At 41.6% G+C, this 27,753-nt stretch overlaps 1 protein-coding gene across 3 annotated transcripts; it reads left to right on the plus strand.

Annotated features, from left to right (window-relative positions):
- Positions 1-27,690, plus strand: mprip (myosin phosphatase Rho interacting protein). Of its 3 annotated transcripts, XM_053865023.1 has the most exons (25): positions 1-857; positions 4,383-4,460; positions 4,808-4,873; positions 9,275-9,426; positions 9,502-9,586; positions 9,660-9,831; positions 9,910-10,354; positions 11,755-11,881; positions 12,454-12,558; positions 13,713-13,769; positions 13,861-13,929; positions 14,010-14,099; positions 14,209-14,318; positions 14,392-14,965; positions 15,131-15,268; positions 17,706-20,249; positions 21,979-22,126; positions 22,303-22,420; positions 22,566-22,725; positions 22,793-22,906; positions 23,431-23,517; positions 23,595-23,760; positions 23,869-23,954; positions 26,039-26,111; positions 26,863-27,690. In XM_053865023.1, exons 1-24 carry the CDS (start codon positions 735-737, stop codon positions 26,069-26,071), a joined length of 5,847 nt encoding a protein of 1,948 aa, XP_053720998.1. In that variant the 5' UTR covers positions 1-734; the 3' UTR covers positions 26,072-26,111; positions 26,863-27,690. The 3 variants fall into 3 exon arrangements, with proteins under 3 accessions (XP_053720998.1, XP_053720997.1, XP_053720999.1); XM_053865022.1 differs by lacking the exon at positions 26,039-26,111 and having other exon boundaries at positions 26,863-27,686; XM_053865024.1 differs by lacking the exons at positions 17,706-20,249; positions 26,039-26,111 and having other exon boundaries at positions 26,863-27,667.
- The last annotated feature ends 63 nt before the right edge of the window (positions 27,691-27,753 follow it).

Raw genomic sequence — 27,753 nt, forward strand, 5'->3', positions numbered from 1 at the left:
GTGAGCCGAGCTCCCGTCGTCGCTCCGCTGGGAAAGAAGAAAATAAACCTTCTGCTGCTAACCTTGCTATGGGACGTGAAGTTACGCCTTCATTTCTACTTCATTGAGTGACCGGAAGCTGCGTCCGTGCACACAGAGCCTATGTCGAGGTGAACACCAAAGGAGCCCGGGATTATTCTGAAGAGAAAAAGTCAAGTTTTGGAGAGCAGCCTCCTGTGAAGCGTATTTGCAAAGCTAGCCGCCAGGGCTAAGTGTAGCCTAGCAGATGGGCGCTGGGTGAACTTCGCATGGACTGAGTGGAATCTGTATGTGAGCTTCCCACCTTCACGTTGGACTCTTACGTTACCGGCCACGACGACCTCGAATTTAAGCGTACGCCAATGTCTGCAGCCGTAGCCTTATTGACGAGCTAACAGGATATTAGCCTCCGGTCTCTCTCTCTCTCTCTCTGTCTATCTCCGCTTTGTGGTCGCAGGCCAGGCCACTGACTGAGTGATGAGAAGGCTGGATTCATGGCTGCTAATTATTTATCTCAAAGCAGTAATTGGATAAACCAACTGAGGAGGCGTTTGGATTGAAAGTCGTCTTCGCACCCTGGCCAGGTCTTTCTTTATTCACTGAAGTTAAAATGCACGGGGGTGTCTTTTAGCTGTGAGGTCTGATCAGAAAGGCAAAACGCAAGGATTACAGTTACACCCCGAGGAAGTGACAGGTCCTGCTTGTGGTTGAAGACCATGTCTGCCGCCAAAGAGAACTCCTGCAGAAAATTCCAAGCCAACTTCTTCAACAAAAGTAAATGTCAAAACTGCTTCAAACCCCGAGAGCTGCATTTGTTGACGGACCAGGATCTGACACAGGTAAATGTCAAAAGTCCAATATTTACTTTTTGAATCCGCCATGCATTGTTTGTTTTGAAAGCCTCAATGGGATGTTACTACTATAAACCTATGCAAATCACAATTAAGGTTTTTTGCCTAGGTCCTGGGCATATGTCATGGTGTGCCACACTTAGCTTGTACGTGTTAAATATTTAACCGAGACAACTGTTTCTCCATAAGTAAGAGATTAGTACAGCTAAACATATTTAATAAATCGTTATAGTAAGGGAGGGAGTAATGTAGCCTCTTAACTGGTGCTTTCAGGTGCTGTGATGTGAATTTATTCACTGCTTCATGATTAAAGACCTGCAACTGTCCACACTTCCTATCTGTTAAATTGTTGTCAAGCTGCATTGGTCTCAGGCATCAACCTGGTAACTGGAATACATAGCACTACAAAGATAGCATTCCAGTCGCAAAACAGCTCTCTAGTCATCAGGAAGTACATACACATCCTTCATTCAGCAAATCATATTTACAGTGAGAAAATAACAAAACCAATACAAAATTACTTTATTGTATGATCTGTTATCTCATTTGTGGTGAGGTTGAAAATGAAGGAGCTTTTCAGCAGCTTCTGCTGAATTCCTCAATACTTTGTCATATTTTGTTTGTTGGCATTTAAAGAGATCTGTATGGCCTTTCATTGGTACAAGCCTTAAAGAAACACAAAAGTATCAGCTATATTTAGTATCGTTATAGCTAATATTAACATGGATTCATTAAAAAAAATTGAAATCAAAATGTCAGGAAATATAATAAAACACATTGCACATTGAAATGTCTCTTCTCTCCCTATGCAACTACTGTCAAAACGGGACCTTTCTGTACAATGGTGGTAATTACATTGTATTAAGAAATAATTTTCTCTTATTTCAACTATGATTATTCTCTAGTGTTGATGGAAACATATGTTTCAGGTTTTAATCATTACTTTAAGCTGTTGTTGCATTTGGTAATTGATGCCAGATGATATATATTTTGTGTCCTTCAAAGGGCCTCATGAGCAAAATGCTATGTGTTTGTGGGTTTTGCTGTTTTCAGGATTGCAAATTACTTGTTGCTCAATTGAATGCCTCTCTTATCCCCATTGGTTTAAATCAGAATAGGTAGCTCGTGGTTACATCACTACCTCTAATCCAAGCTACAATCTGGCACTTTTCCTGCTGTCGGTCTGATTATGGGCAGTGCTGGTGCCAGTAGCTTACTGCATATTCAGTGCATCTCAAAATGTCACATCCACCGCTGATTTCTGACATGCTAGCTAGCAGCTACAGTTTTCCCCACAGTATGGGCATTTTCCTGTGACCTGGTATGTACAGACAGGTTGTATGTGTGTAATATATGTGCAGAGTGCAACCCCGTAAGTGTTGTGCACCTTGTCATTACTGTATAGTCAAAGTGTAGGTTGAACAAGAGAGGATGGACAGGAGGACGTCAGGTTTTTGAGCCAGTGGAAGGAATCTAGAAGAAGGCCATTTTTGTAACTTTTTAACTTTTGTAACTGTAAATTTTTAAGTTGTCTTACGTCCGTCCACATTTAATGTGTCAAACCTCTGAGCCCCCATTCCCAGACAGCATGTGTTCAGAAACTGACTGTGCCCTTCTTCCAAGTGATTCACGCAAAAGAGTGTTCCCTGAACAAACGTGACACCACTGCCACAGATTTCACATTTCAAGTTTAGCCTAAGCAGTCTCTGCATATATAACATCTATGATCTTGTCTTCTGTCTTACGTATAGTGTTCCCATGTTATTGCGGGGGTTTCATTCTGGCACCACACGCAATAGTTGAAGCACCATAATTGAAGGAAGTACAGGGTTTCCGCTCCATGTAAACAAGCGTGGCCACTGCTTAAATGAGAGTGACCACACCTTCAGAAAAGTGACCTCTTTTGAAGATGAAGTCTCACGTGATCAAACATAGAAACAAAGTGGAGTCATTGGAATAAACTGATAGTAATGCATCATGGAGGTGGACATCAATGTGACAGTTTTCAGTGTGTTTTTCACAGAAAAATCCCGAAAGAAACATCATAATGACTGTTGTACTCATGGAACACAAGCATTTCGACCCGACATAGGAAGAGACTCACCACTGCTGATTGAAGATCAAAGACGTCTGTACGGGTGGATCACTTTTGCAGTAAAATGCGAGTAGCATTTTTTTCATGTCACTTTTCACGGGCTGCTTTCCTGTCAGTATGCCTGCTCGACTTGCGTCCACCCGTACTTACGACCACAGCCAGCAGGTGCTTATTTTTTTTAATTCAATGTCTGGCATCGCAGCACGTACCAGCTCTGCAACGCGTACGACAATTGTGGCAGCCAGCTGGCATCGCGTACGACAGTTGTGGCAGCACAGTATCCCATCATCTCACTCTGACACTGTGATCTACCGTTGTCTACAGTAGTACCTATAACTCCTGCGTCAGCTATTTTGAATGGCATTCAACTTATGTCCAATCTCACTTCCGACCGGTTGGTCGTAACCAAGGCCTAGGCGCGGGACCGATCAGATCTAGTATCCGTATCGGGCTCCGATGTTTATGACAGATTGGGAATTGCCGATCCAACCAGCAGAGATGACTGATCCAAAGAGCCAAGTCTGAGCTTCATGTTTTCAGCTCAAATCTCTTCCCTTCAGCTGCTCTGCGAGTCACTGCTAACTGTGGAATGGATTTCCGATACATTGGTGAGAGGCATGAGACATGCCTCAGTTTAGGAAATCCATTATACTGTTGGTACCCATTTAGGATTCCAATAATGACAGTGTCACCCCAGGATTTCAATTTCACATCACAGTGTTAGATGTCACAAAACTGCATTGATATTTAATGAATACATTAACTTCTTGTTAATGTTTTAAGGCTTCCAATGACGAATAAGATGCCAGATTTCTGCCGAGCAACTTTACCATTCAGCTCCTTGTAATAGACCACTAGATCTTTCGATCATTCAGTCTGGGTAGGGCTGTCAGCATCTCTGCTAACCAGTATGATGGCAGACTCTCTAGAGATAAGATGTAACCTAATCACTCATTCATGTTCCTGAGCATGCAGGCAGGTTTCATGTGTAGGATGGTATTGATTTAGCGTTTTTATACAAATGTGAGCACTCATATTAAATAAACTTCAAACAGGGTTTCAGCAGTTTAATATTTATGTGTGACTGACACGTTATTTAGATATATTTCTGAGGTAAATGACGTCAATGAGGGCATAATGTATACAAATGTTTACTTAAGTGTGCCTGATGAGCCTCATTCCCAACTTAACTCATACATGGAGAAACAGGAACAGTAGGACAGCACTCTCAAAGGTCATCAAATTGAGATTATTATGGTGAACAGCTCCCAAATGAGTTTTCTGTTTCTGTCAGTTGCTTTACTGAACCAATGGGCTGTAAACCAAGGGCTTTTTTTTCCATCACTCCCCCCCCTCAGCTCACACTCTAAGTTGATTTAATAGATAAAATGTTTTTTCCTCTCTCTCTCTTTTAACAGGCTAAACCCATTTATGGTGGGTGGCTGTGCTTGGCCCCTGAGGGCACAGACTTTGACAATCCCATGCAGAGATCGCGGGTAAGCTCATTTATACCGACCTGCCTGTCTGTTCCTAAAAGTTTCATCAATGTCAATTTTGCTGCTTTGTCACACAGTTTTTGGAATGGATAGATGAAATGACTTAATAATGAAACACCTGCTAAGTGAGTTATTAATGCATTTCATTGTCCTTTGCTAAGCTGTTCATCAATCCAGCAGCCAGAAAGCAGGGTTACATGCTAAAGAGTGTTTAGTATACACTCTATTCACAGTTGCCGTAAGCCCAGTGTAGCTTCTTTGTATGCTACAGATTTTGGATCTTTGCATCACATATTTTCATAAGAGAAATGTTTAATCCACTTTGAACCTGTTTTGTTTTTGAACAGAAATGGCAACGGCGATTCTTTGTTTTATACGAACATGGCTGTCTACGCTTTGCTTTGGATGAGTCGGTGAGTACCGTGGGCTACCGTCGGTGACCTTCCCAGGGCTACCAAAGAGTTAAACAAAGGCAAAAGAACCACAAGAAGACTGTCTCATGTTTGTGCTGCTGTCCCTCTGTGTCGCCATGGGAATGTGACATGGGTCAAAGAGCCAATACCGGCTAAGCAGGCTGCAGATTAGTTTGCTTACGTGTAAATACTGGGGGTCGTGAAGTACTAGCCAGTTTGCGAAACACATGTGGTTCTGGCGATGAAATTTGAGCACTCCGGGTCTCTTAAATGAGGAAGGCAGCCACAATCATAACACCTCATTTGCCTGGACTTCTACTTTGAAAATAAAGCTCTTATGGTCCATCACAGGAAATATCCAATATGCATGGGCTAGTGCATGTGGAGACTTTAATATAATTTTTTACTACTCTCATTTAGTGTGTTTTCCAGAAGCTTTTTTTTTTTTTTTTTGCATCTTACAGCAGTCCCTCACTGATTTTGTCCCAGTGAAGGAGGAAACAAATAATTCCCACCCATATGTACACTAGTTCAAAGGTCATGTTGAAGATCCACTTACAGCCACTGGCGACAGCAATGTTGACATGAATAGCTGTTCTTTTAATCTTGTCACTGAAAACCCAAGCTTGTGTTCAGAGTGATTTCAGTGTGTGTTCCTGGAGGTGCTCATTTATTTGGTCCAGCTGTATATTTGAATTTTGCTTTTAGTGAATCTCTTTATGCTGTTATTGATGACAATTAGTGGAAATGCAGTGTGTTGAAGTGAGTGTGTGCAAGTTTCCACTGTGTAATGCGTTTCCACTGACACCCAGGCTGCTGTTCAGTTGTGTTTTTCCTTTCATTGTATCAGTGATTCCAAAACTGTCCACCTCATTGTCTTCAGCTCTTTTCATGTGTACCAAGAGGTAGGAAAACTGGGTCAGGGAAATGACTGCTTTGTTTTGGGAACTCTCCAATACCTCTGAAAACTGATAGGGACATGTAAATGTGCCAGACTTGGTCAAAGTCATTTCTGTTAGGTGGTGGTTTGACCAATGAGTCAACATCACAATAACATCACGTTATTGTGTTACTAAATGTGACGTTGTTGTACAGTGTTAAGATACATTTTCTTTAAAATACAACTTCCTTTAAATCAGACATGAAGTCTGCGATGTAGAAAACATTCGTATCATCTATAAGGCCGTGCGGTGAAGATTATATTGTCAGCTGTAGTTCACAGAGTTACTAAAGGATGCCATGGTCTCCCTAAAAAATCTATTCTCTCAAGAAGTAGAAGGAAAGATGCTCCCCATCGAAAGCAACATTCCTCCTCCAATGCCCTTATTTGGTGAACTACAGCAGGCTTCTCGCTGTGCAGCCTCTGAGAGCAAAGGAAAGGCTGAACTAGTCCCTAAAAAGCACAGAGGATAAGGCCAGATACGTCCCAGACCCAGACATTCCATGTACAGCCTGCTGCACTAATTTTAGATCATTATCTGTGAAAGTGATATTTATGTTTGTAGTTCATAATACTGTAATTTGTGTATATATCTACAGTGTGGGAGCATTTTATGTGTCCACAGAAATTCATGTGAGACAGACAAGACAGAAAACAATTACCCGGTACTGTTTTCGATAAAATTGATTCACAGCTTTTTTTTCAATGTTGCTGTGTTTCATGTCCAAGTCGGAAAAGAAATGGGACCACCCTGATGGCTTTAGGGTTGAAAGGTCAATGACCACGAGTATGAGCTGAAACATTAGTTGGAAAGAGGCCCACTTTCCCCTAGAACCACTTCTGTCTTACTTCGGAAAATCCAATGTAATTCGGCCACTCATTGGCTTCAGCAAAATTGTCCATGTTTGGACCGATGGGTCATGTGAAGAGTTTAGATGGGCAGGACTTAAAGAACATCATTGTTTCTTTTTAGGACCACCTATCAAGGACTGAGGTGGGACAGGTTTTGCTTCTGCATGTGAGCACTCACTGCTGGACTCATCATCAATCGAACAGCTGTTTTTTTTTCCTTCAGTCTAAAGAGTTTTTATGCGTTTATGGTTACTGGAAAGGAGCTTGACTTACAATTTATTTTTCACTGACATATTGAGATGAAGTCAGTCTTTTTCTTTTTACCGTAATAGACAAATCAGCAATGTGTGCTTTTCTTCCTGTTGGAAACATCGCACCGGGGATCTCAACATGTTATGCATCAGTGGCTGTCCAATACCCATACTTGTTCTCAAATGGAAAAAAAATACACATACAGAAGGATTTTTTTAATTTTTCTTCTCTCTTTGTGCAGTAATGTACTATACATTGGGACTTCTGAACTCGAAGTACTTACATAATACTATAATTGGTGAAAATGTTGCCCCTTATCTCAAACTGCTATATAACATGTTTAAATTTATTGCATGTTTTTTCAGCATGTCGTCGAGACAGTTGAACCTGCGTTTTAGATGGCTGCTGTCATTCTGGAGCTGCAAGTGGTTTTCGGGCAGAAATACCAAAAAATTACTGATGTTGTTAGTCAATAAGTGTTTTATCAAAAAAAAAAAACTCATCTTGTATATCGCTTGGGCATAATTGTGGATGCACCAATCTGAGTTTTATGGTCCAGATACCGGTACCTGTGCTTTCCACTCGTTATCATTCGGATGGGCACAGTGTGTGACGTCGACGTGAACATTTAACATAGAGTTTAAATGTCAAAAGCAGCTTCCTGGACTGACCCTTTTTCACCGATATCCCATCCCACTTTAGGAGACTGGATCAAGTCCATACCAAATACCAGTAACGGAATGGGTCCATCCCTAGTCATAATCACGATGTTGGGATGCCATAGTACTGTACAGGATACTGGATAGGCACAATGTCAGATTTGACCTACTTGTAATGAGCATTGTAAGGATGCTCTCACTCTGTGAGCCGATCTGTTGTTTGAGATCCGATTAACATTATGTTATGGATTATGTCATGTATGTACGATGAAGGCATGTCACTTTTTCATAACTTAAGTCGTGTTTAGGGTATAACAGTAAAACTGTGTATAGTGTTAAACCATGTATGACGTGGTGTAAATTTACCTTTGTTGATATGGTTGATATTGATATTTGAAATCAAGCGTTTTGACAATATCCTAACAGAGTGTTGAAAACAATTTCTCTGGGTTTAATCTCAAAATCCCTGTCAAACATATTTACACTGTGATTGCAAGTGGCCCTTTACAGAACTGAGACAAGACTTTCATGCATAAATATTTGTGTGCTTTCTCGGTGTGCACGTTCATTTGAGTGGTGAGCTCAGCAATACCTTCAACAAACTCCAAACCATCACACGCCAGCAACTGCTTCATTTTACTAGTGTGATGGTTTTCTCTCCAAAGAATTCCATGCTCTGTGTCCAAAATGCAACACAGGGTAATGGCCATATTTGGCAGCCACTGGTTTTCATGCTGATCTTAATGATGCCGGATCTTTGTACTGTGGCCTTTAAAGGAGCTGAATGGGAGCAAAAATCGCTTTTTACAGAATATAAAACCCTCTGATAGTTTGAATATTAATTAATGCATATATTTCCTGAATAATCATGTGGCTTTTTTCTGTCACAGTATGAAAAAATTAAATCCATCAAGAAGTCTTCGTTTGTCCATGCTCTTTATAGCTGTTGCTGTTAACCGGCTGATCAATAGAGATTCAGCTTGAAGTGTCAATACCAAGTCTTATTCATTACGGTAGTGAATCTTAACCATAGGTCCGAGACTCATGGTTGGGGTGCGAGCACCCCCCAGAGGGCCGCTAAAAGTTTTTTGTTTTACATCTCTGGGTCGTGCGGGCTGCGAGACGCTCTGTTTTAATACACTTGCCGCATATGGTGGCAGCAAATTGACATGACAGCTGCATTGGTCGTTTGAAGTTATTGAAAACAAAAATATCAAGTGATGGCCCCTACAGTTAAAACTGTTCATTAAAGCACCGGTGGAAGCAGTTTTAAAATGAATTAGAACATTTTATGACGATAGTTTCATTTACATTTTTACATCTTCTTTTGAGGTCATTTAGGAAATAAACATATTTTTATTTTATAATATTTAGACATTGTTTTATTATATTTAATTTGTTCAGAATTTTATTCCTGATGGACAATTTTCTCACCAGCTGGGATCAAGTGTATTTTCCTTTTTTTTTTTTTTTTCTAAATTTCAATTTGACTTGCACTTGGTTCTGCTGCTTGTTCGAGTTTTGACAAATACTTGACAAATACATATATTTGCGATGATCACATGGCTTCATGTCATTTCACAAGGTTTTAGTTTGTTTTTGTGTAACTACATTAAGTATGATTATCGAACACAAATGAAATGCTGCATGTGTTAAGTCATAGATATGAACCTCACTGATTTTGTCTTTCTGCCCTAGCCGAGCACGCTTCCTCAGGGCACTGTGAACATGAACCTGTGTACAGATGTCGTCGATGCTGAGCCCAAGACTGGCCAGAAAAACTCTTTATGCATCATCACCCCAGAGCAGGAATACTTCATCAGGGGAGAGAATAAGGAGATCATAAATGGGTGAGTTTTTTAACCACTGGTGTAAATAATAAATCATTGTGTATTTTAATGGTTTCTTAATGTGTTCACTATCAGATGGAGTGAGCAGTTGGTTGTATACCCCCGAACCAACAAACAAAACCAGAAGAAGAAGCGCAAGGTAGAGCCTGCTACCTCCCAGGTAACTCCACCCACTCATTGAGTTGTTTAATTTCTTTCTCACTGTCTTAATTCATGCGTGCTTGTTGGTGCAGGAACCTGGTCCAGCTAAGGTTGCGGTGACTGGCTCTGGTATTCCAGAAGCAGAGAGAGTTCCAGACTCCAGCTCCATCATCTGGCAGGAAGAGCTGAACCAAAGAGAAGCAGATGGGAGTGCAGTATGGGGTTCCACCGAACAGTCTCCGGGGTCACCACTGCCAACAGCTGGTAATCAAAGATCCTTTCTGCTTATCAATGCCATATTTTATCTCAACAGTCTGTAAAATTTTCTTCTGTATTTCATAGGAGACGGTGCTTCACTAGGTCAGGGGTCCGATGCTGGCTCAGTCAATGGTGATGAGGTGGACCGTGGGGGCCTTGTGCTACATGGCTCTGTACCTCAACCTCCCAGTGACTTGCTTTCCCCGACAGGCTCTTGCTCAAGTTTGGGAGGAATCCCACGATGCCTCTCACCTGCTCCTAGTGACCCCTTCCCTTCAGGCAGCTCACTGCTTTCCAATGGCTCACATATCAGTGGCTCAGTTAGCTCCCTGGACTCTGATGCTAGTGGTAGCACAGTTACTAGTACAGACAGCCACTCAGCCGCTCAGCGAGGTGGGCACTCGTATAGCCATCATGACACACCAAGATCTCGGCGGCTGGAGGCAGAAAGCAGAAAAGCTGAGAAGAGAGGGCGTTTTAGGAGCCCAGAGAGGCAGAAGAGGGAAGGTGTTCTGAGTCCTGAAAGCAGGTCAGTTACTTGTTTGTATTTGCATTTCCCACCTTCGAGGGCAGCTTAATAGTATACAGTGAAGTTTAACAAATGTTCAGGATGCTCCTAAAATCCACTGTAGTCTTTACACGTGATCTTAACTTAACTTGACTTGACTGTCTCTAAACGTCAGCATGCATATTTCAATCATTGTTTTGGTATTTTCATTGTTCATCATCACAGAGGCGAGAGTCACACTTGACAACTCATTATCAGTAATTTGCTGTTCCTAAGCATCAAACAGAAGGAGCAGCGGGAGTCAAAAAAAATCATAGTCAAGTGGGAATCCAGTAGCTACATCCCATACCGATAACTGCTTCTTTGTGAACTTGCCTCATCTGAGTTGACTTGTCAACAGCATGCAATTGTCAAGCTGTAATTGATGCTCACAGGACCTTGACCAGTCTTTAAACATCAACATTATTATTATTGTTATTTGTTTAGGTATCATTGCTTCACCATTTAATTCTCTGTCTTAAATGGCCTACTTTCACAATACACTATCACTCTTAAGACACCAATGAAATCAGTCTGGTAGCACATTAGTTTTCCACTGACGACGCAAGTATTTAATCAGTCTCTGATTTAGACAAGGTTAGAAGGCTTCTTTTAGAGGTTGCTTGAGTCTTATCCTCTTACATGTGCAACGCACACACACACACACACACACACACACACACACACACACAGACTTGAGTAACATCCGTAATTGTAATTCACATCAATGTCACATCGTTCCTTTGATTCAACGCTTAAAATAACTGACACTTAAGAGCTACATGTTCCATGACTAACTAACACAGGGTTTGGATGCAGCTTGCTGTCTAATTGTGATACAATAATAAAATGTTTGTCTGTATTATATCTTTGAACATAGGCCTTTGCCAAGTGTGACATTTCATTAATATATTTTCACAGGAAATCAATTTGACTTTCTAACAAGGGTGTTAATTTGTTTTGAGGACTGGATGGGGTTAAAAACTATATGCAAAAGTGACTTTTTTGCTAAGGATGATCATTATGATGCATTTTGTTTTAGATTAGGCTACTATAACAACATCTGCGACACAGGGTTATTACATCTTTCAAAAGAAGTATAACTTATTTGTAACAGATATTTATTCTTTCTCATGAATCCCCCTTTAATCAGTATTACTTTGTGTTCACTTTAGGCCACCGTAAACTGTGCTACTTGCACTACCTGCTTGAGCTGATCAGGCTAAAATAAACGCAGAATATGTTGCTTTGACACCTCATGGCCTGTGCATGTCACAGTGCTGGTTTGCTATACCCCATGCCCCCTCATCCTCTCTCTGTCTGTCCTCTCAGGTGAATAGTAAGTGAATGTTTTCCCATTCTGCGTTTTGTTTGTTTCTCAGCCGATCTGGTGTGATTGAGAAGCTGGAGGCCCTGGACCTGGAGAATCAAGAGAAAATGGAAGTCGAAGAATCATGGAAAAGCACTGATCGTCAGGGCCGGAGCCAGCACCGGCGCTTTCATGGAGAGGTAAAGTCTCGATTGTTTGAGCAGTGTTCCTCTAGTGAGACTCTGTAAGCGTTACGTTTTTCTCTCCGTGTCTACAATTCAGAATGGAGACAAAAAATGTAGCCAGAACTATTTATCCCTTTCAAGCCCCGCCCTCATGTGCCTTCCCTCTTTTCCTATACTATTGCCCCATTCCCCTCTGTCGTTCCCCCCTTTGTCCTGTCTTTGTCTTGGTAGTGGATCAGAGGTCAGCAGAATGTGCTATATTCATTTCCGGTTTCCATTCTGTGGTGGGATTCCCCTCGTGATTGTGCTTCCCTTTCCCAGCCCAACCTACCATTAATCTCTAGTTAGCATCAGAGACCATTGAGTCTATTCTGACCCGTCTGCCTAGAGCAGGTGCATGTTTAGTGAATCATTGGTAGTGTTAGTCATCTTAAGTGGAATTGAAGACAGTATAAGCTGTTGATGTAGTTTTTATGCAATTAAACTTGATCTTATGGGTTTTTAATAATGTTTTTTTATTATTCTAAATAGCTTGATGCAGCTGAACTACACAATCAGTGATCCTCAAGTGTGTTGTTTGTTTCCAGGAGAGGAGGCATGACGTGGGTCAGGGTTTGGACTTCCCCTCCACCCTACCACCTTTGAGGAGAGCAAAGTCTCTGGACCGGAGGACCACTGAGTCAGTGATGACGGTGAGTGTTTTCCATATCCCTTCCTTTTTTTCAAATGGTTCATTTGTCCTGTGATATCTTGGCCATGGATCATCTGTGGGTCCGCACAAAAATGTCATTCTCGGGATATGCTGCGCCAAATAGCTAATGGCTTATTTATCTAATCTTCATCTAACCTCATCTAACTCGGCCTAACAAAGTTACACTAATTTCTAAATTAATGTCATGGGAATTAATTACATTCTTGGCCTTGTAAAATTCCATTTGTTGTGGACAAAGTTCCCCATGCAAATGCTTTTGTGATAATGAACCTTTTTGGATGTTTTAAGGGTAAGGTTTTTTTTTTTCAAGAAGAAGAGTTTCTGACTAAGTCACACACATTTGTCGAATTTTATTGTGGTGTATCATCTTGCATATGTCGAACAATGAATGGCCTTTTTCCTTAAGTTTCTCTGGTCTGGTGGTAAGATGGTGGGGATGCTGTCAACCAAACCACAACATGGCTCCCTTCTTCTCCCTTTCATCTACAGGTTACCGTCCTACCTCTGCTCCTGTGTGGTGTGTGTGTACTTGTGTTTGTGTGTCACACATCAGCACTGCCTCTTTTGGTCACTGTTCACAAGTGTGTGTCAGTTTGTTCTCCACCGTGTGATAACAACACATAGCTCAGAGTTGTATGTCTTTTGACTTGACTTTTGGGAACAATATTTGGGCAGAAGTTGTCTCAAGCTCCTTTGTTTTTCTGTTTCTTATTGTGATTCTAAATTTGCACAGGGTCAACTTCTTCCCTTACCTACATGTGTGCGGGTTAGCGCGTGCCTTTGCAGCTGCTTACGTTGTGTATTGATGACTTCAGTTTGATTTTGTTTCTTTCGTTCGTTGTTCATTTGCTTTGTTATTGTTTGGCAAGTATTGGTGTTGCAAACTCTGACTGAATGTAGAACCTGAATTGAAGTGAAAACAGTTGAGATTGAGATGAAATTCGGAATTCAAGGTTCAACTGTTGCTGCCCTTTATTATGGGAATACATGTGAATGACGATGATGTGAAGGCTAATATGTTGTTTGCTACAAATAATAACTATGTGTAGTTTTTTTCTGATTGAAAAATGCTGCATCGTGGTATTTTGCACTGAAAAGTAACACATTACAACATTATATTTTTTTGCTTTTTAGCCGGATTTACTCAACTTTAAGAAAGGTTGGATGGTGAAGCTGGATGACCAAGGACAGGTAACATCAACCATTAATGTTTTAAAAGCAGGCAGATAAGTTCAAGTGCCTTTGACTACAGTAATTTATGTTTTACTTCTTTTTGCTATAGTGGAAGAAGTACTGGTTTGTGTTGACAGACCACAGTCTACGATATTACAAAGATTCCATAGCAGAGGAGGTGAGCCATCCGTAACACATTTTTCATGAATACTTGACTATTAAAATAAAAATTGTAAACTCCTTCGCATATTTTTTCAGGCTTCTGACCTGGATGGTGAGATTGATCTGTCAAACTGCCACAACGTGACCGAGTATCAGGCTCAACGCAACTATGGTTTCCAAATACATGTAAGACTTTCAGAAAGTTTAGTTTACTCGCTCTTGATAAAGTATTCTGCTTTGTAATATTGTTTAAATGTTATTAAAGTTCAGTAGCTGATGAGTTTGAAATGTGTAGACTCAGGAGGGAGTCCACACGCTGTCCGCTATGACGGCTGGAATACGGCGAAACTGGATCCAGGCGGTCATGAAGAATGTCAGACCCTCCAATGCTCCTGATGTAGCGAGGTCTGTGCTGTTATTTGTTAATTTTTTTTGTGTTTCCGTTTGTGACAATCAAATGTGTTTTGTGTGCTTTTAGTTCCACAGAGGATCACGGCTCCTTTTCTCCTATGGAGGGTCTCAGCAGACCCGATGTCACTCAAGACTCCCCGTCATCTGAAGCTTCGTCAGTGGATAAAGAACCCACTCCTGCTGTCATAAAGAGCCGTGCCCGTGAGCGTCGACGAGAGGGCCGATCTAAGACCTTTGACTGGGCAGAGTTTAGACCTATAGCTCAGGCGCTTGCTCAGCAAAGAGCACAGGAAGCAGAGTGTCTCTCAGCGGACGTTGGAGAGCTAGAGCGCAATCGTAGAAGAGAGGAGAGGCGGAAACGATACGAGTCTGTCACCACTTCATCGGTGGAGAATGTTGCCGTTAAAGAGACTAAGAAAAGCAGCATTGATGATGGTGAGGGAGTCTGTCAAATGGTGCCTGACGGTCCCAGCCCCGCATCTGAGGAGAGGCAGCAGAAGGTGGAGGAAGTGATTGAAGAGCACTGGCGGCAGGTGGAGAAGACTCCGATACGAGAGGAGAGGAGGGTACCTCTCCCCTCCACTGCCCAAACCAGGGACACAGCAGAGCTTGAGATGCTGCTGGAGAATTATAAGCAAGGGGTAGGGAAACATTTTACAAATATTTAAATTACCTGTCTTTTGTAGTAGTATTTATTGCCACTTTCAATTTTTTACAAATGAGGCACCATGTCAAGACACTTTAAGCCACTACAGTGTAGATTATTCATCGTATGCATTTCTTGATCTGTCCATTAATGCATGCAGATGGAGGACCTGAAGGCTCAGTTGGAAACCTGTCATCAGCAGCTTCTGGATTACAACAAACACAAACAGGGACTTGAGCTCCAGCTGAAAACTGCTCTGGAAAGAGAACATGACATCAGGACAGGTTACATTTCTCCCGTAAGTGTTGCATGGTTTTATGGTAAAATGGTTACTGTGAATTTGCTTCATCATCTTTCTGTGCATGTTTTTACAAGTTAAATCATTCAACTGACATTCAAATATGATCCGTGCCTTTGCATGTGGTCATTGCATGTGAAAATCATTAATATTTTCATCAATTTCACTTTACATTTTACCCTTTAATTCATACGTTATCGCCAGCAGTCACCGTATTTTTAAGATCAATTACTGATTATTTGTCCAGTTACTGGTTTGCCAGTTATTTAGGAATTTTCATTTCATAAATTATCAGACTATAGTCTCAAAACTGCCAGATTGTGTTATTTGCATTTTAGTTCTACGGTCAAGCAACCGACTCACTCCCGTCATTTAGTTATCATGGTGTTTCTTTCGGTATTTTTCAGTTAAAAACACAGCGAAAACCACCATAATCATGTCCACTTCCATGATGCGTGATGTTTCAATTTCAATTAAAATTACCACAAGTCTGAAGTCTACTCACCCACCGCTGCCTGCTAGTGTGTAGCATATTATTTTGCTGCGTGTATGTGCTCATTGATGGTTGCTAGTCATCAGTTATCAGGAGTATGTCAGAGTTCACTTTGGTGTCTATCATGAAATCTTCAAAATCTCAATCAAAATCATGTTTTTTTTTCATTCCAGATGTTGTTTATGTGGGTTTCACTATGTGGGAGAAGCATCATGTTTGCTTAAGTGCCGTTGCACAGTCACACTCCGTTGTGTGCTGACAGGGTCCTCAAACTCAACATGGAGTTCTCCCACTAAATTTAGTAATCAATATGCTCGGGAGAAGTTTTTTTTTAAGGATCAATGCCAAGGTCCACTGCAGTGCAGGCTTTTTTTCCAGCCCATCAAGGGGACACCTTTTCACCAATCAGGTGTCCGAAGACTGTCATCATTTGATCATCAGTCTGATATTCATTCTTGTTTAAGATGACACCTGATCACTTTTGCTGTATCTGCTGTGTGGGTTGACACAAAACCACACACCTGAGGACAGTATGTTAAAAGAATCCATCCTTAAAAGAATGGCGTCCTCTGCAAATATATAAATACATCATAAATGAAATACTACATTTCTGACTTCACAATCATCTAATTCTCTCGTTGAGAAAAAAACCCAAAACATTACTGTGCATAATTATGTATAATTGCGTGCTGAGTTGAATTATTTAGAGATAAAACTGGAATATATACTCATTGTCAAGTGCCAGTGCACTCCAGGTGCTGTCTAATCTAGTACTATAAAGTTGTATCATCAACAGTCACTTACACCTCAGCAGCCCAGCGTCCCATCTCTTGCCTGATTTCTGTTTATTTGCATGAACATGTCATTCTCAAGCTTCATTAACGTCTTGTACCATTGTGTTTTTATTCAGTTAACTATTTCTGCTGTGACATGTGATGCTTCTGTTTGAAGAATTGATGAAAACTAAATGCAGCAGGCAGTCCTTGCTTTAAGTATCAAATCCATGAAGGCTTTTTGTAGTCTCTTTTTGGAAGGACCGCATTCCCTTTTACTACTGTTATTAAGCCGTTCATGAACCTGTTGGTAGTGTTTGGGGTTACAGTGTGTTCCAGGATTTGTTATGCTTCCTTTTGGGTGAATTGAAATTTGTTGTCCAAATCTGAGAAATCATGGCTGGAATTCCAGAAAGCTTGAAATTTGTGTGAGCTACATTCAGGACAATGGGCTGTAATGGTATGAATGTGTTCACAAAAGTTTGATGTGCGAAGTACTGGCTGATACTGCTTAAATCATAATGGTTGATCTATGAGACTGCAGAAAATAATGGCCTTTCCAGTTCAAAGTAGCACATAAAACGTCAATTAATTACTATGGGGATTTGTTGCACATCCCCAGTCGTATTTTGGCTGAATTGTATGAATACTGAATACTGGTACCACAGCAAAAGAAAGATTTTCATTTTTTTTTAACGTGTTAACAATGTGTGATCATTTTCTTAAGTGGGGCTGTGTGTTTATGGTGAATATTCACAACTCAGTTTTATTTTACCTTTTTATATCAAAATTGTGTCTAGTTATTTTCACAAATATGTGTGTGTGAGTGTTACTCTCACATTGACCTACGAACTCTAGAGCCTTTTAATGAATTACATTCTTTGAAGACTAACATTGCAGTAACTACCCTTTAACAATCTAATGTGCATGCACTAACCACGACCATGATTGAAGTTTCCTCTTTCTGCTTTTAGTTAACAGCATTTAAACCAAACCCTAACATTTTAGTTATTTTTTTCGTTTGATAAAATTGGAGGTCATTTTGCTAATGACTGTTTTGACTGTTGTTTTTATATTGGAGAAGTGAAACTTGGATGAGAGCTATAATTCTTATCTACCTTTGTGTTCCCCCTGCTGTGTGTTAACCAACTGTCTGGTCCCCTTTTCCAAGCTGGAGCTCCATTTGGGTCTGGAGGCTGATGCTGTGCCCCAGACGAAGAGGCCAGAGCTGGTTAGTTCTCAAGCGCAAAGCTTAACAAAGAAGTATCAGGAGACCAAAGAGCTCCTGAAGCTGCAAGAGCTGAAAAAACGCAATATGCAGGCACAGCTTGGCCTTCAACTTTCTCCTCACGCCACCAAGGATCCTTGCTTTCCTGCCCCTCAATCCGCTGTGGAGGAACCTGGGCATGAGCTTGTGCAGAAAAGTGTTTGCCTCAATCTCCAAGACAACGCTGGAGCAATTCAAGAACTAGACAATTTGACTGCTGGCAAATCTCTCACTGTGCACGAGCTAGCAAAGGTGTTGACATCGCATAGCTCCTGTCAAGAAGCAACTGACCACAATCAGCTGCAGAAGTTCTTGGATAGCTGGAAATGTCAGCAAGAGTTGGAAAATGAACTCATTAAAAAGAGTTTAGCAAGGGCGGGAGAAAGTATCCGTGAATACGAAGCCCGTCTGGTAACCATGGAAGATTTAGTGGATGAAGTTCAAAAGCACAATTATGAGAGCATTCAAAACCTTTGTACAGACAATCATCCTGACACAAGTGACGTGACCATTGGTGTTCTCTCCCAGAGGATTGAGCTGTTAACCACTGAAAATGTAGCATTGAAACAAAGGTTTCAGGAAATTGTAAACCAGCTGACAGAGGCTGATAGAGAGATAGATAGGCTTAAAGATGAGCTGGTCAACCAGCAAGGTGGCAAACAGCACCACCTTGTCATGCAAGAATTGAAAAGACTGAAGGCAGAACTTGTTGAGAACCAGGCCAATGCAATCGATCGGGAATATTATGAACGAGAGCTGAACGAAAAGTCCATGAGACTTCATGAAGCGCTGATTACACTGGAGGAGCTCGGCATTACCCTCAACGAGACAGAGAAGAAGCTGCAGCTGAAGGAGGCCACCTTGAAAGGTCTTGGATTCCAGGATGATTATGACCAAGATGGTGTAGACTTGAAGCAAGAGCAACTCAGAGATCGACTGTTTGAGTCAGAGTCAAGTCTTCACGTTGCTGAACAGCAGTGTATTGAACTGGAAACCAGGAACAGAGATTTGATCAGACAACATGAAGAAGCTCAAGTAACTAGCGAGTCTAAACTGAGAGAAGCGGAAAATGAAATCAGATTATTACGAGAGAGGTTAGAAGTCCAAACAAGTACAGTTCAAGGGGAGGTTTGTGAGCGTGCAGAGGAGGAACCAGAGCAGGGTTGTGATAAGGGTCCAATAGAGCAAGTAATGGATGAGATTGAGAAGATGTTTGATGCAACAAATAGAGTCATAGCCATGTTAGAACCAATCCAAGAGAATGCGGAGGAAATGCTGAGAGAAGTGAAAAGCACTTTATTTGTTAGCGAAGGGTCTGCAAAGGAAACGCTGAACTGTCTCAGTGCCGAGGAGCTTCGGTTGGTGTTTGAGGGGGAACTTTGTTGGCAGCTGCAGGCAACGCTTAAAACTAAAGAGGGAGATACTGGCTGTTGTGAAAGACTTGTGGCACAGCAGTTAGCACTCAAACGCTTTATGCTTTTGAATAGTGAGTTTAACCCAGTGGAACAGGACTGTGCCAACGCTTTGCAATCCAATTTAACTTCTATGTACAGCTGTTATAATGAAGAAACGCGTGCTATCATTTTAAAAAAGATGAGAGCGATATTGGTGACAAAGTCAGCCTTTCTAACACAGATCCTAAGTACGCTGAAGACTACCCAAGATGAGGAATTTCTGGATTTAGCAAAAGCGAGCTTTGCTGTGGATGTGAACAAGCAGGAGTCCATTCGATATTTGCTCGATGCTTTAAGAGAAGCTTACAGTTTGTACACAATTTTGAGATTTAAAACACAGCATGAAAAAGATGGCCATGTTAGCGACAGAGAGCAGTGTGACAGCTTACCATGTGAAAACTGTTGTAAATTGAGAGAGCTTACCGAAGATCTCAAGTCCAAACTGGCAGATCACCAAAATAGACTTTGTGAAGCATGTACGAAAACCTCATCATTGCTGCAGACTTCCATCCAGTCAGATGGACAACCAGTTGACTCTGTTGATAAAGAAACTATTGTGGTTCAGGACCTGATGGCTAGGCACAGTAAAGAGCTACAAGAGGTCAAAGATGGCTATGAGCGGGCTGCTGAAAAGTTGAGGCAGGAAATCGCTAATGCTCACGAGGCATTGCGTATGGGCTCTGAAGAAAATGTTCGTAAGCTTGATTCGCTGACCAACTGCCTGGAAAACCTGAAGAAGACACATGAAGAAGAGCAAATGGATCTTGTGGAGAAGTTTGACCAAGAGATGGAAGAACTTAGACTCATGATTGGTGCAGGACTCGCAGAGGAGTCTCCCACAGAAAGCTCTGGCCAGCCGTCTACCCTGAAAGATCGCATTAAGGAGCTGGTCAACCAAGTGTCAGTCATGACGGAAGAGATGAGACGCAGAGAAGAGCAGGACGACGTAACCGCCCTCAGGCTGAAATACCAGACTGACCTGGAAAACTTGAAGGTGGAAGCCCTCCTTGTCCTTGCCGTCGCCATCTGTGATGCCTTGTGTTCCTTTGTGGCATTCCCAGTTCCCCTCATTCTGACTTCTACTGACATTCCTTATTCCGCTGCTTGTCTTGCTGTTTGTTTAAGCCAGTATCCTTTCGCGTTGCATGGATTCTAACCTCCTTTCATAATTGATATCTGAGTAGTTGTGTATCCGAGGAACCAATTTTGTTCGAAACCTTGTGCAGAACTTGAACTTAGATTACTCTTCTCTCTTAGCTCCTTCATTTCTCTGTGAGCTTTCTAACCGTTTAAGTGAATTGACTCCGTTTCTGTTTTTAATCATCAAAATATGCATCGACATGCAAAAAAAATGTCTTTAAAATAATTGATGTCACAATGAAACCCTTTAGCGTTCTGTTTTACTGAAAATGTCATAAACGTGACCTGATCATCGGCCCAAAATCAATACCAGTTTTTCAATCATCTGAATAAATGTATTCTGATCTGACATTAAATCTTCCCTGTTTTACATTAAACGGAAAGACACTATCTGTTTCAGATGTGCACGCTCAAGCATTTAATCGGAGCTGAACCGATCTAAAATGTTTGATGTATGAGCACACACATATGACAGATTTAATCGTCATTCAGACCATAGAATAACTGCTCATGTAACCGCAATTGTTGTATATTGACTGAACTGTGCTGAACTGGCACACGATAGATTGCATGGCAAGTATTTGCAGGAGTCTGACTGTACTGTGTTTTATGCTTGGTCAAATAGAAAAACGTTGTTTATCATTTTATGTTTTTTTTGGCCACAAGTTAAAAGAAGATGTGCATATATGTATACTCTATAGTGCAGTAATTTATGAGTCTGGTCACCCGAGTTGGGTGATGCCACAGGCAGCTAATGTTTTGCTCTCCATATGTTCAAAAGAAAGTAAGTCATGAGTTCCTTCCTGTTGTGTTGCCAAGAATATATTTACACATGCTGGAGTCTGACGTGCATCTAAATAAAGTCTGATGTCAGTCAGGAAGTTAGTGTTTGCTCCCTTGGGGGAGGAATGTTACAGCCTTTCACATCCCGTGCCCCTCAGGGGGATTTTATCCCTGTGAAAACTCACTAGTCCGCCATTTCCCCTGTGTAGCTGGAGTTAGATTGAGTCAGAAAGGAGGGACGCTGGCCAGGATACTGCCTCTCATTGAGCTATGAGATTAGTGGCTGTGAATGGGGAACGGAAACAGGACAGAGTTTTGGGTCGGCCTAGTGGCCAGGCTTTTGAAATCCTCTCATGTGGAAACTTGCTATAGTTATAATAGCAGTGCAAAGCTGGTTTTGGAATTTCGTCGAGTACCCCTGTGTGATAAGTTAACCTTGGTACCTCTTGATTTAATTGGCCTGGCCTATTTGGGTTGCAAGGACAAGTTCAGAATTGCTGCCTTGAAGTTGTAGTTAAAGAGCTACAGTCTGGGATCACATTAGCAGCACTCAAAGCCTACTAGTATATAACACCTTCCTTTCATTGCCTGTGCATCTCTCGACTGTGTTGTGAATCCTCTCTCTCCCATTAACCCAACTTGTGCTCACAGGCTCCGCGTGCTCGTGGCTAACAAGCAGTAGCTTGCTGAATAATAGAGACATCATTGCAGACCTGAGGCTTTTCTGATTCGTAGACTGGAAAAGCCTTTGGGTCCTATGATCTATCAACTGATAGTTTTTCCTTTCAATTGTGTGACAGGCCACTTGTGAGAGGGGCTTTGCGGCCATGGAGGAATCTCATCAGAAGGTGATCGATGAGCTGCAAAAGAAACATCAGAGAGAGCTGGAAAACCTCCAAGAGGAAAAAGAACGACTGTTGGCTGAAGAAACAGCAGCTACTATCTCTGGTAAATAAATAAAAAAAACATTCATCAACATAAATAAATGCATCTTCCTTTGAATTTAAGTCTCATTTTAAATCATAGCCCACCACATAAGGTGCACTAGTTTGCACTCTGAGCATTCCCACATGATTGCAATTGTACCGGTTGGTGTTTTATTTTCTCTTGTGTTTTATTTCTAGCTATTGAAGCCATGAAAAACGCCCATCGGACCGAGCTGGAGCGGGAGCTGGACAAGGCGCGAAAGGCTAACAACAATGCAGAGAATGCTGACATGGAGGAGATCCATAGACAGCACGAGTATGTTTTTCCTGAAGCTTATCACCTCAGTTTTTTTTAACCAAAATGTATTTTGAATCAACGCTAGAACTGGAACTATGTTAAGTGGTCTCACATTCACATTTCCAACGTGAAGGTAAGCGGATTGTGCTTTTGTATGTTTTAGGGAAGAGCTGTGCTCTTTCCAGCGGGAGATTGAGGTGTTGTCGGAACAATATTCCCAGAAGTGTTTGGAAAATGCCCACCTTGCCCAAGCACTGGAAGCTGAGAGGCAGGCCCTCCGCCAGTGCCAGCGAGAGAACCAGGAGCTGAATGCACACAACCAGGTACACACAATCTCCCCATAAAATATCAAGGAACGATGTCCGACTGTATTTCTGCTGTTACTCTCAGGAGCTGAACAACCGTCTAGCCACAGAGATCACCAAGATGCGTTCAATGGCTTCCGAGGATGGACCAGGAGACGCAAACACAACAATACAAGGCAAAGAACTCTATGAATTAGAGGTAAGATATGAACAAAACTCACCTCTTTTGCATCAAAATTTATCAACTTCATCATTGCGGCGTATTACACAGTACCTTTGGCACAATTTTATTGTAGTTTTGTGGAGTTTCCAGACAAATCTTTACCATTCAGACAGTCATTTGCTCAAATGCTTAAAAATAATAATGTTTTAAATTAAGGGAGCACATTTCATTTTAAGCCAACGGTTAAGCAATGAGAAGCATCGGGTAAAGAAAACAGCTAGTCATGTTTTCAACCGTCTTGTTCGCACCGATGGTCAGTGTGTGGCAGGACGTACGTTTGTGACAAGAGTGCAGTGTTTCCACTGAGAGTCAGTGGTGGTGCGTCAGCATAGCTCTAGTGTATAGAGTGATCCATACAATCTCCTTACTTTGTTCAAGTCTTTCTCATTCTAAGATCGTCATATTTCATACCCCTAAGTAATCCCAGTGTCAAGTTCTCGGCTTTACAGATGGGATGTGATTTTCTCTTAAATGTCTTTGTCCACGTGCATCTCTTGCAGGTGATGCTGAGAGTAAAGGAATCTGAAGTCCAGTACTTGAAGCAGGAAATCAACTCCTTGAAAGATGAACTGCAAGCTGCTCAAAGAGTAAATTCTGTGCATGTGACCATTTATTCCCTTCTCACTTTTTGAATGCTCATTAAAAGGTATTGTTTTTTTTTCAGGATAAGAAATATGCGACTGACAAGTATAAGGACATCTACACAGAGTTGAGTATTGTCAGGGCCAAGGCAGAGCGGGATCTTGGCCGACTCCGGGATCAGCTACAGCTTGCTCACGAGGCTCTGGGGGAGTCAACACTGGAGGAGGTGGAGCGAGGAGGGGGTTATGGTAAGGGACGGACAGAACTTTAGTAATCGCTTGGGAAATTAGAATTAGTGTGATGTCTGAGTAGATTTGGATAGAACTCCCATTTAACACATTCATATCTTCTTCCAGATATCATGAAGTCGAAAAGTAACCCTGACATTCTCAAAATGGCAGCTGCTGTAGCCAAAAGGTCAGAGCGCACCATGAGATCCAAGGTAGGTCCCTCTGTTCCAATCAATCAGGTTTTATCTGATAATGTGGTGCCGCCTGTGCTTAATAGCTTTAGCCTAGCTGAATACTAATTTGACCTTGTTACAAAGTGGCCTCCTGCCATCTACTGTTGGCTCGCCGAGCTGCATGCAGCGCTGATCGCTCACTTGAAATGGTCGCTTGAGCCCCCTTTTACACGTGGCTTTAAAATGCTTTGTCCAATTTCACCATGTGTATTTTATCATGCTTGTAACGTGCCCACAATGAAATAGCAGATAAGATGGTGCTGAGAGACAATGTCAGTATATATGTTTTTATTTCATCATCTCTCTCTTGTCTGTGACATCATGTTCTGCTATTGAAGCGATGAAAAACATGATTTGACTTACAAGTGTTTTTTGTTCCAATGTACTCACACTACCAATAGTTGTTTTGTTTATTTATGTACAACTCAATACTCATTTTAAGTCAGAGTGTTACCCCGTGGAAGAGGGCGATGACTCTATCAAACTAATCCATTATACTTTTTCCGATGTTTTAGAAGTCACAATCCAGGCCTTTGTATGCCGTAAACAAACATTTGTGACGGCAGTGCCGGTCCATGACACAGGTTTAGTTTGGATCATCATTACATCAAAGACTGCACTAACCTACTTTTAAGTGGAGCTGCGACATTCTGGCAAAAATGACAATCACAATTATGAATCACGTTTTTCCTGATCCTAGAGTCAATTGTTTTTTTTTTGTTTTGGTTTTTTTTATATATATTATGACCGACCTCACAGTCCTTCACGATTAAGCAAACGTATTGTAACGACGCAGGATCCAGGTTTTGTTGAAATTATTAAAGAACAGACAGACCTGCATTTCACCAAAGCACACACTCACTTCTAAAGCACAACCGCACAGCATCACATTAAACTGCCTCCAATGCAAAGCAAAACTTTTAATCCGAGCATTAATGTTAATGTCAATCTGCTCCGGCATTTCGTGTTAGTATGACGCTTTAGCGAATGAATTCATGTCCATGAATGTGGCTAGTAATGTTCAGTGGTAGTAGTGTAGGGTTTTTATTTACTTCCAGTCGGCCAGTGCTTATTGAAAGAGCAGCCTATAGACATGTTTACACCTCCTACACACCTGTCTTTGAACAGTGGGCGAGTCACGCATCAATGATTGACAGGTCTCAGTCTGATGCTGCTGCGCTGTTTTGTTGGGATTAATATGAAACTGAAGCAGAAACCGTACAGATCAGACAAATGAGACAAGGTATGTAGCTGTGCTGTGCACAAACTTGGTTGTTGGAGCCCTGTGAATGCAGATATTGCCGACCCTCAGGGTTCAGGGGTCTGAAACTGATCCACAAAGGGGCTGCAGTGGGTGCAGGTTTTTGTTCCAACCAAGCACACACAGTTTAACCAATCAGGTGTCAGGTGAAACAAGCAGCACCAGACTTGGAAGAAAAACATGCACCCACTGCGGCCCTTTGAGGGCTGGTTTGAGACCCCTGCTCTATGTATCTTAAATCACGGGCAATTGAAGTGTGATTTTGTTTGGTTTATTAAAAGTGCTTCAATGTCTCTCTTAGAGTCTGTCATCAGTCAGCACATACACTAAATGTGGAGATCTCACTCCTGGATGAGCAGGTTTCTCAGGACTTGAACGCTTCTCACTAGGGATGCTCCAGTCAATCAGTCACCGATCGGCCGATATCAATGTGATGGGTGAATGCCGGTCATTGCCGATCAGTCTGTCACGTCTGCTGTGGAGCTTCTTTCAATCTGTCATGTAAAGACATGGGAGAATGCTGCGCAGGGAAGCGTGTTAAAATAAAATCTGTTTTGTTCATCTGTGATCGTAGCATCCCTCCTCGCAACGTGTGCGACCTGGGTCCACTTCAGACTTAGGTATTGATTAAATTGGATATGAATGGACATCATACTTTCTTGTGGTTTCAGGTATTCAGCGCACGCCAGAAGGTCAAAAATACTTTGAAGTGAGCAAGTGTAAAGGGGGCCAGTGTGACCAACTCTTGGATTGTAATACAAAGTTAACGGCGTAGTAGTCTAACACACACTTCTGTCCCCAGTCTGTGAATCGAGACATGCCCTGGGACAGTTAGGGCTGCTGAGGACGTGTAGGCCTCCCTCCCCCTCCTTTAGGTAGGACACACCCACAGTGTTTGAGCACCCCTAACTCTGAAGTCCTTACGAGGCCATCGTGCCTCAGATGAGTGTGACTGCACAGATGCATGGTGTTGACCTGCCAGTGACACCCAGTGTGGCAGCATGATGGTGTGTCTGGGACCTCTCGCCTCACAACCAGTCTGCTTTGACCTTTCACTCCTGATCATTAATCTTCCTCCTGGTCTTTACTCACGCACGTGTGATTTCGTTTGCCTGTTGTTCAATAAGAAGGATGCATGATTTCACACTGCAGCACAGTTTCAACAAGACAACTGTGATGTCTCACTATGACACGCTGATTTCTCAAGTTTGTTAACTTTTAAATGGATGAGTGTCTTAACATAACAAATGCATCATTATTCATTGCGGTATGAAATGTACTTAATGCAGAAAGTGTGTTGGAAATGATGATTATAAAACATGGGGTGATTCTACAGGATATATAGTTAGAGGAAAAAGATTTGGTAATGAACTGAGTTCTTAAGTAAAATAAATCTAAGTCTGAATACACATAAAAAAACACTTCACTGAAAAGGAATTTATGTATTTAGGAAATACCATTTCAAATGTTCACGTTTTATGGTGTGGATTTTTTTGACCACTTGGTGGCAGCACGTTTGCACTGAAACCGATAAACGGCTCGCTCATGACCCGCTGGTGTCCTCTCTACAATGTATCCCAAGACCTTGTCAGTGATGTCTCTCTCTCTCTCTCTCTCCCCTCTCAGAGTCTTAAGGAAGGGCTGACGGCTGAACAGCGACTCCACCTGTTTGACAACAAAGACAGCAAGGAGTTCTGACTGTGACAAGTCGGGTCTCCCCACCCTGCTGCATGTTTTGACGCCCAATATATTTTAGCTCTATTTAGTAACACTACACACTGGTCACTAAACACACGCGTTACATTATTAAAGGAAACATGGTATGAAGTTTGAGTTTCTAGAATTTCATGCACTTCAGTTAACTGTGACATTGTTTTTTTTGTATTTTTGTTGCTATTGTCTTACTGTAAATATTGTTTTTAATGGTTGTTACATACACCAAAACTCTTGAGTGTGTAAGCTACTGTTTTAACTCCCCCAGCCCAAGAGTGTGCTGAATGGTGAAGCTGCATAATAATGTGTGAGTGCTGAAACAATGGGACTGTTAGTTCTGCATGCGCCATTGATCTGTCATCATTCCAGCACAGACGGAGTGTTGCGGAGTAGAGTCGTCGGCCATGAAAGAGCATCGTGTTGTAACCTGACACACGGTAAAAAAAACACAAGGGTGGTGACCTGGATGGAATCCTTGCTCCAATTTAAATAGACATATTTGAGTTTGTAGAGGGGCTCCACTGGCACCATCTGTTTTGAGAGTTTGTTGTGGGTGTTTGTAGTTCAGTGGCAGTCCTTGTGTATTTATTGAAGTGGTTGGGATTTTCTTTCACATGCCCATTCCTCTGTACTCTATTATTGTAAATATAAAGCAAATATACACCAACTGACAGGTTTATTAGCAATAAATATTTTTGCACCCTTTTTTGCCTTTTTTCTCTTGACATTAATCATGCATTTCTGTAAATTGACTTTAGAGACTTAGACTTTCTTTATTGTCATTGCACAAAAAACATATCACTG

This window comes from Synchiropus splendidus, chromosome 5, assembly GCF_027744825.2.
Source record: "Synchiropus splendidus isolate RoL2022-P1 chromosome 5, RoL_Sspl_1.0, whole genome shotgun sequence".
NCBI classification, from domain to species: domain Eukaryota; kingdom Metazoa; phylum Chordata; class Actinopteri; order Syngnathiformes; family Callionymidae; genus Synchiropus; species Synchiropus splendidus.